This window comes from Microtus ochrogaster, chromosome 10, assembly GCF_000317375.1.
Source record: "Microtus ochrogaster isolate Prairie Vole_2 chromosome 10, MicOch1.0, whole genome shotgun sequence".
Taxonomy (NCBI): Eukaryota; Metazoa; Chordata; class Mammalia; order Rodentia; family Cricetidae; genus Microtus; species Microtus ochrogaster.
In genome coordinates, this window is record NC_022016.1 from 33054803 (window position 1) to 33063038 (window position 8236).

At 48.1% G+C, this 8236-nt stretch overlaps 1 protein-coding gene across 1 annotated transcript in view; it reads left to right on the forward strand.

Annotated features, from left to right (window-relative positions):
* Positions 1-6911: 6911 nt before the first annotated feature.
* The window catches only part of Nudt11 (nudix hydrolase 11), a 7282-nt gene continuing 5957 nt past the window's right edge, over positions 6912-8236 (forward strand). Inside the window, exon 1 of the mRNA XM_005352761.3 lies at positions 6912-7858. Within this exon, the coding sequence (XP_005352818.1) occupies positions 7365-7858 (494 nt within the window). The 5' untranslated portion in view covers positions 6912-7364. The remainder of the gene's footprint in view (positions 7859-8236) is intronic.

Genomic DNA, 8236 nt, shown 5'->3' on the forward strand with positions numbered 1-8236 from the left:
ATGACGGATCTATGGCACATATGTTCTGAGAGTGGTAGGTACAAAATCCAAGAGCTCTGGCTTAAATGGAAGTTAAATAATGATGCAACAAGGGCTGGGGAGAGGTGTGTGTGTGTGTGTGTGTGTGTGTGTGTGTGTGTGTGTGCGCGCGCGCATGTGTGTAGCATCACTTTGAAAATAGCTGGAGTACTACATAGCAGAAAAAAATGGCATCTTGAAATTTGCAGGCAATTGGATGGATCAAGAAAACATCATATTGAGTGAGGTAACCCAGACCCAGAAATACAAATCTCATATGCACTCACTCGTAAGTGACTTGATTCAGCTTTCAGACATAAAGCAAAGAAAACCAGCCTACAATTCACAATCCCAGAGAACCTCAAAAACAATAAGAACCCTAAGAGAGACATACATGGATCTAATCTACATGGGAAGTAGAAAAAGACAAGATCTCCTGAGTAAATTGGGAGCATGGGATCATGGGAGAGGGTAAAAGGGGAGGGGGAGGAAGGAAGGGGAGCAGAGAAAAATATATAGCTCAATAAAAACAATTCTAAAAATAGATGAATAAATCAATTGGATTAAAAAAGTATAGAACATTTGCTTATAATTTTTGGCTTGTTGCCATGTGATGTAAAAGTCTTTTTTTTAATTTTTGCTATTGACATGATCTTTTTTTATAAAATTTTGAGGACTTCAGCATATTTTCAATCAATAATCGATTGATTTTTGCATTACCTAGTGCTAGAGGACCTAGAAAACCTCTATGGGATGATATGTGTGCAATGTATATGGGATGATGCCTATTCCTAATTGTATCTTGTATTTGAATAAATAATAAAATAAAAAATGCTGGCTTGATTAGACCATTTACAAACACTTAAAAACCAGTTGAATAACATCTGCCCGCATGGTTTTCTGCACTATGACAGTTGCCTATGGTGTTAAAGTCTACAAACTCCATGTGAACCACATAGACTTACAGCAAAGTTCATGAAAAAAGGGAATTCCTCAAGTATTTCTCCCCTAAGGATTACTTTGGCTAGGTCTGGAAGAATGAGGACGGCATGGTTTGGCCTGGGTCTTTTTTCAGACATTCATGTTCTGTACCTAAACACTTAAGGATGTGAATTAGCAGATACATTCACTCATTCCTGCTCATTCTTTCTGTTAAGTTCTATCATTTTCTACTTCAATTACTTTACTTGACAAACACAAACGAGTTTCATAAGAACTGACACACATAATATTTTAGAAACCAAGAGGTTCTTAGAAAGGCTGACTTGACTATGGAAGTCTGTTATTCACTGGCAGCAGAAGTTGCTGAAAAATTGAAAGTATGCTAAATTTAGAAATTCTGCTTGTTTCATAGGCTCTGTTGAAAAATCTCTGGCTGAACTGGTGTGGTATGACCATTGATGCCATATGCAGCTGTCATAGTTCAAAAATTATGTATGCATATTCCATCAGACACACAAACAAACTCTGCAACAAAGGACCCTGCTCAGGACCTGTGCTCCTCCAATGCGGGCAGGACACATAGAGAGCAAGCATTCCATCTCTGTAACAGTGCCAGGGACTGTGCCCTTTCTGTAACACAGTGGGAATCAGTGTGGACTTCGGCAGCCTTTGGTCAATGGAGCTGGGGACAGTGTCCAATAGGAGGAGATTCTGAGAGGCTGAGGATAAGAAGGAATCCCTGCATGGGCTGAGAAGCCAGAGCAGCCAGAATGGGGACAGCACTGAGACAGGAGCTGGGGGAAACTGATGGGGACTTCCTGAGCTGGAGGTTTCCTGGGCAGCCCATTCTACAAACCCCGGAAATGGACATCATGTACCTGTCTAACAACTGCTGGATACTGAAAACATCGCATAGGCTGTAAATCTTAGTATTATCCCACCCCATATGCAAATTATGCTATCTTTGTCAAAGAGATTTTAAGATCAGATAAAAGAAGATAAGTGCTTAAATGACGAGCACTGTCCTGAAAGAATAGTCTCTGGCTTATTTTGCTAGTAATAACAAGACGTTTCTTTCAGTTTATTTATTATTAGAAATTGCTTTCTCATCTACAAAAAAATCATACTATTCACAAAAGGCATAGAAGAAGCATCTCTGAATACACACTGTGATTCAACCAGCAATCACATCAGGAATTCTGGGGCTTTTGTGTTCCAGCTATTGTATCCCTGAGGGAACATCTGCTGAATTACCTACTGAAGATCCACTCTACAGCCGCTGCCTCTCCTGAGGGAGAAAAAGGAGTGTATGGTACACACAGAACAGAGAACTGAGGGGTGGATGTTGATGTGATGTGAAAGGCACACCCCCACCTCCTTGTGTGAAAAGACATGGAGAGCTGCCCCAGGTTTAAGGAAACTTCATTTCTTGCAACTCACAGAATCAAGAAGAAAGATCCTTTGGTATCCATGGAGTGTTGTTCACACAATTCATTCAGTCAATGTGTTTTGAGTCCTTGGTAGACACTAGGTCTCAGGGGCCATGCTGGCGCACAGGAAGAAACGGTCTATTTCAGACTAGCACCAAGTCTTCCACGTCCACCATCATGCAGGCAGAGTGCCATAGGACCAGTCACTGGAGCTAGGATAGAATAGAAGCCAAAGGGAACTTTCGAATTCAAGGTCAGAGATGGAAGCTCAGTGTACAATGGGAGTGAGAACAGGGTCCTAAAAGCTGCTTTGGAAGAGGTGGGCATCATGAGGGAGTTGCCCCGTTTCATAGATGTGAACTATTAAGGGCAATGGTATGAGCTTCTCTGAGGAGCAAGACCACCCACTAAGCAAAGTCCTGTTCTAGATTGGTGACAGAGTCACACATCTCCTTTGGGCTATCACCTTATTCCATTTTATCTTGCAGGGGTAACTGGCCTTTCATAGCGTGAGGTAGCATGGCAAGGAGCCACAGGTGTTATTACTGGGAACCATGGAGGTACGTAGAGACTTTTAAAAAGGAAAACAGATGGCACCGGAGTCCATGAAAATGGAGAACACCTTTCAGTGAAGTCAGAAGTCCTTACCAAAGTGAACTCTTTTCCCCAAGAAGACAGCCATGAACATCATCAAGCTAAACCACAGCCGACTGCAGCTCTGTAGAAAGTCAAAACTACTTTAGTGAGGGCAAGGAGACTTGGAGACAGTGCAGGTTGGGGAGACACTGCACTTGAAATGAAGTACACCTTCCCCTTAAGCAGTGCTTGTCTTTTTTCAAAAGGACACAACAATTGACTGGGACGACAGGTGCATGGGATAAGTGGGTGACTGGAGAGTTTGCCAGATACGGGGTAATCAACAACTCGCCCATGGCTTACTGTCACATCCCTCCATCTCAATTTCATGGGAAGCTAAATGCCAACCCCTTGGAATGTAAGTTACAGGGATACTGGGACAACCATTCTCTCCGTTTTTAGGTGGATTTTGGTTAAATGTTCTGTCGGTTAGCCAGAGTGTGTGACAAAACACTCCAAGAAGGCAGTACAGTAAAACAGCAATGTCTTACTTTGTTCAGAAGACCAGCAGGCAGTTCCGGCTCTCCAGTGAGAACTTTGCCTGCCATCCTTGGCTCGGCTTCCTTAATCATCTCTGGCAACAGTCACGGTGTCTGCCGGGCTATGCTGGTGGGTGAATAGTCTGCCATCATCTCCCACATTGACTGACTGCCTTGGTTTATCCTTGCTGGGATGAGTGGAATGAACCGGCCCTGGGTCTCTCATGATCAGGGCAGCCTGCTCTACTTCACATTACTCTCAAGGTACATCAAGCACTGAAACAGGCAAATCCTCCAGGACAAGCACTTTCAAGTCAGCTGGCTTCATGTTTGCTCTTGTCAAACCCGATGAAGTGAGCTACATGGCAAAGGCCAGAGACAAGGGCAGAGGCAGAGGGACACCTCCCACTTGTTAGCAGTCTACTACCACAGAGACCTGTGGCCTGCCTTGACTATCATGAGAGAAAAACTTACAGTTTAACAAGTCATACCTCATAAGCCTGTTCTCTTAAAAACTGGCCTTCGTATTTCTTTATAAATAATAGCTAGCCTTCCCTTATTCCGCTGAGTGAATAACACAATTATTTTATGAAATGCTGGAATGGATGTATCTGAAATTCATTTATTCTGGGAGAAGTTGTAATGGACTCTCCTTAGAAAGTGGTGCCATTCCGCGAACGGTGCAGGTCACCGCAAACTTTTTCTGCCCCCTTCTGCTGTTTGCAGTCTTCAGTTCGCTCTTTGCCACTGGTCTCCTTCACTCTGTTCTTGCGTTTCCTTTCACTGTTCTCCTGAGATCTTTTTCTTCTCCTGCAGGCCAAGCCTTGACAGTCTGTATTTAGGTTCAGCTGTCTTTGAGCAATCCAAGAAATCATAAATGATGCCAAAGCCACCACCAAAAATGGGTTCTGACTCCAACTACAAGGATGACATCTCATGTGGTCCTTCACATTTTGTCTAGCTTTCCCCAAATTTCTTTCTTCATTAGCCACCCGTGTCTTCTGTAGTAGACAGAGGAAATGAACATGCTGGCCTGGATAGTCATTGTGGTATTCTAGATGATGGCAACCCTCCAGAAGCAAGGAGGCAGGAACTCCTTGGCTTTGGTTTAATCAGACAGTTGGAATCTCCTAAACCTGCCACAGATCCCAGCACAAACTACTAGCTGCCACCTGTGCCTCCTGCTTAACTCCAGCATTCATATGGCCAAGAAGAACTTTTGACATTTTTTTTGTACTATTATTAAGCCTAAACTAAATTTTTAGGACTTCTTATATTTTTTATTTGTTTTGTGGGAGTTGACATTGCCCATTTGACTGTCTTTGTTGCAACTGTCTTTTTCATGTGTTTGCAGTCACGACACAGGAAAGCTGCTGTTCTTGCAAACACTGACATTACATTCGTAAGTTAACAGAAAATAATGTCCATATTTTCCTGAGTTTTACCTAAGAATATATCACAAATCAAATCGCACTAATCTTTTATCCAGGATGGTAGACATTGATCTCTCACAATCCCATTGCCTCAGTTTGGAGCTTCTTAAGAGACATTTAACAATATGGTTATAACAAGCATATTGCATATATATATGCATATATAACATATTGCATATATAACAAGCATATTTACCTGCAACCTGATGGAATAGGATGTGTTTTTATCGAGTTCTTTAATGGTAATTCTGAGAGTGTCTACACTGAAGAAAGTGGCTTGACAGCTCTCTTTACCTAGATTGTCTTTAATCACAGGTTGATCCTCTCGAAAGGTCTCTGATTATTCTTCTCTCCTTATCATATCTTCAGTAGCAATGGTATCGCTATACAGCCCAGTGTCTCCACCTGCTTCTGCCCATATCCTCTCCACCTGATCAGGTCTTGGGCACTGCAGACCACATCAGTCATTTACAAAAGCCGTATCCTGGCTGAGATAGCTTACATTTGAAACCCTGGACAATAGGATCATTGTTATTCCTGTTTCTGGTTTACCTGGTGTGGAAAATACATTGCTCAGTTAATCCTTGAAATCTGCACTGTGTGGGTCACAGTCACCTCCCAAGTTTTCTGAGTTTACTTCCCCTTGGTGAAACTGTTTTCCTCTCCAAAGCAGGGTTCTGTAACCTCTAATCCACCCCAGGACCCCGTTGATGCCAGGAGAGTGATGGTGGGAGATAGACAAGATTCCTAAAACAATAGGGAGACATTCGGTGCCCCCAGATATCTAGAAGTCTACACTAGAAAATGAATGAGAGAATCCTCAGGGAAAATAAAAAAAAAGTATGGTTAAAGTTTTGTGTTAATTTTGGACTCTAGGGTGTTGCTTCTCTGGCAAGAGGTTGGTGTGATCAAAGCACACTGAACTTTGCAATCTCCGAATGGAAACCACCAGGCCAAGGCAATGGCTCACTAGGTAAAGTGCTTGGGGCTCAAGAGGGAGGACCTGAGTTCTGTCCCCACCACCCACATACAAGCCAGCCTGCAATCTCAGTGGCAGGAGTAATCCAGAAACCCAGACTCTGAATTCCCAGGGTTCTCTGGTCCAGTGCAGTCTAATTGTCCCCAACCTGTCCTCAAAGTCATAATGGAGGGAGAGCAATGGAAGCAGCAAGGTAAGGTATCTTTGCCCACCTTGGGCCTACACCTGTTCAAAGAGAGCACTCACAGGTGCGCGTCAATTATTTTCAAGAAACACCAAACCCCCTGATGCTCCCATGTAAGCAGGCCAGGAAAGGGTGCAGTGTGTGAGAATGGAGGTGCTTGACAGGGAAACCAAGACTGTGTGGGGGTGCTGCTCCAGAAACACCCTGCAATGGGGTGCAAACAAGGCTTGGACCAAGGAATCCCGGGGTTCAAAGACTGGGAACAGGGAACTGGGAACTGAGGAACAGGGATGTGAATAGGATACATGATGTGAATAGGGTGTGTGTGCAAGTGTTTAAGACAAGGGCTGAGCCAAGATGGTTGACAAGCCTCAGAAGAGAACCTATTGAAGAAAGCAAGCTGCATGTGACTCAGCAAAGATTATTCTGGCAAGACTGCCATTGGTCATTTTGGCGACACCAGCCTTCTGCCTATAAATAAGGCAGTGCTGTTCATGATGGGAGAGGACGATGATGCCAGCCTCGACCCTGCAGCGTGTGCCTTTCTAGGGGAGGCCCTGGCCCCCACTGCTGCCATGTCTGGCAGAGACACACATGGCGAGGACCCTGCACAATGTCACAAATGGGGTGCACCTCCCCAGGGCAGTGAGTGCTAGAAGCTTCCCAGGCAAGGCGGTGCGCGGCGCCTGCGCAGTGGGCCTGCAGCATCACGCGTTGCAGAAGGGAGTCTGGAGACCCCCGCCTCCGCCCCTCGCCCTCTGCCGCCGCGTGCGCGCACGCGGACCCGGCCACGCGCGCGCACGCGCCTCACCTGGCTCAACCCCTGCCAGGGCGGCCAGCGACGGAGCGGGCGCGCGAGCGCTGACGGGCGGGCGGGCGGATAGGGACCGCGCACGGTCCAGTCGGGGGCTGTGAGGAGGCGCGGGCTCTGGGCACCCGGCTCCCGGCGGCGGAAGCGGCGCCTCCAATCAGACAGCGGGCTCGCGACCCTCGGCGCACCCGGCCGGCACTGCCCGCCCCGCGGACTGACTGACGCGCCGGCTCGCCCCCGCCCCCGCGCCCGCCCCCGCCTCGTCTACCCAAGCTCGGCTCAGGCTCCACTCGGCTCCACTCTGCTTGGCTCCTCTCCCCTTGGCTCTGCTCTGCTCCGCTCTCCTCCAGCCCTTGCCAGGCCCTTTCCCTGCCTGCAGCAGCTCCTCGGCTGCGCAGCGGCGGCCCGCTTGGCAGCTGCAAGCGACCAGAGAGGCGGCGGAGGCGCCGAGGATGAAGTGCAAGCCGAACCAGACGCGGACCTACGACCCCGAGGGCTTCAAGAAGCGCGCCGCGTGCCTGTGCTTCCGCAGCGAGCGCGAGGACGAGGTGCTGCTGGTGAGCAGCAGCCGCTACCCCGACCGCTGGATCGTGCCCGGCGGGGGCTTGGAGCCCGAGGAGGAGCCGGACGGCGCCGCGGTGCGCGAGGTGTACGAGGAAGCGGGAGTCAAGGGGAAGTTGGGCCGGCTGCTGGGAGTCTTCGAGCAGAACCAGGACCGCAAGCACCGGACCTACGTGTTCGTGCTCACCGTCACCGAGCTGCTGGAGGATTGGGAAGACTCGGTCAGCATCGGCAGGAAGCGAGAATGGTTCAAGATCGAAGATGCCATCAAGGTCCTCCAGTGCCACAAGCCCGTGCATGCCGAGTACCTGGAGAAACTGAAGCTGGGCGGCTCCCCGACTAATGGAAACTCGGCCGCCCCGTCCCAGCCAGAGAGCGAGCCCTAGTATGTACCGCTCCCGCCCGCCTGCCCGCCCATCCATCTGCCCGGACTCCTGCCTGTCGCCTCCCCGCACTTGCCTCCTGCCTGCCAGGAGAGCACCTCTCCTGCCCAGTGCGCCCGCACGGGCAGGAGGGAGTCTTCTTTTGTTTCCTTGGCAGGCAGACCTCTGAATCACGCTTGCAAACTGTCTTGGTTGCCAGGCTCTGTTTGCAGACAATTTGCACGTTTTTTTCAGATGCTTTTCTAATCGCTTCTTGGTGACACTGTAAAAATCTTGCGCTCAGCCAGAGATGCATGGGATTTTGTGAAAGGTGCCTTACTGCTTGCCCTGCTCTTCATGGATGGTGTGTGTGCGCGCGTGTGGTGTTTTTGTTTGGGTCT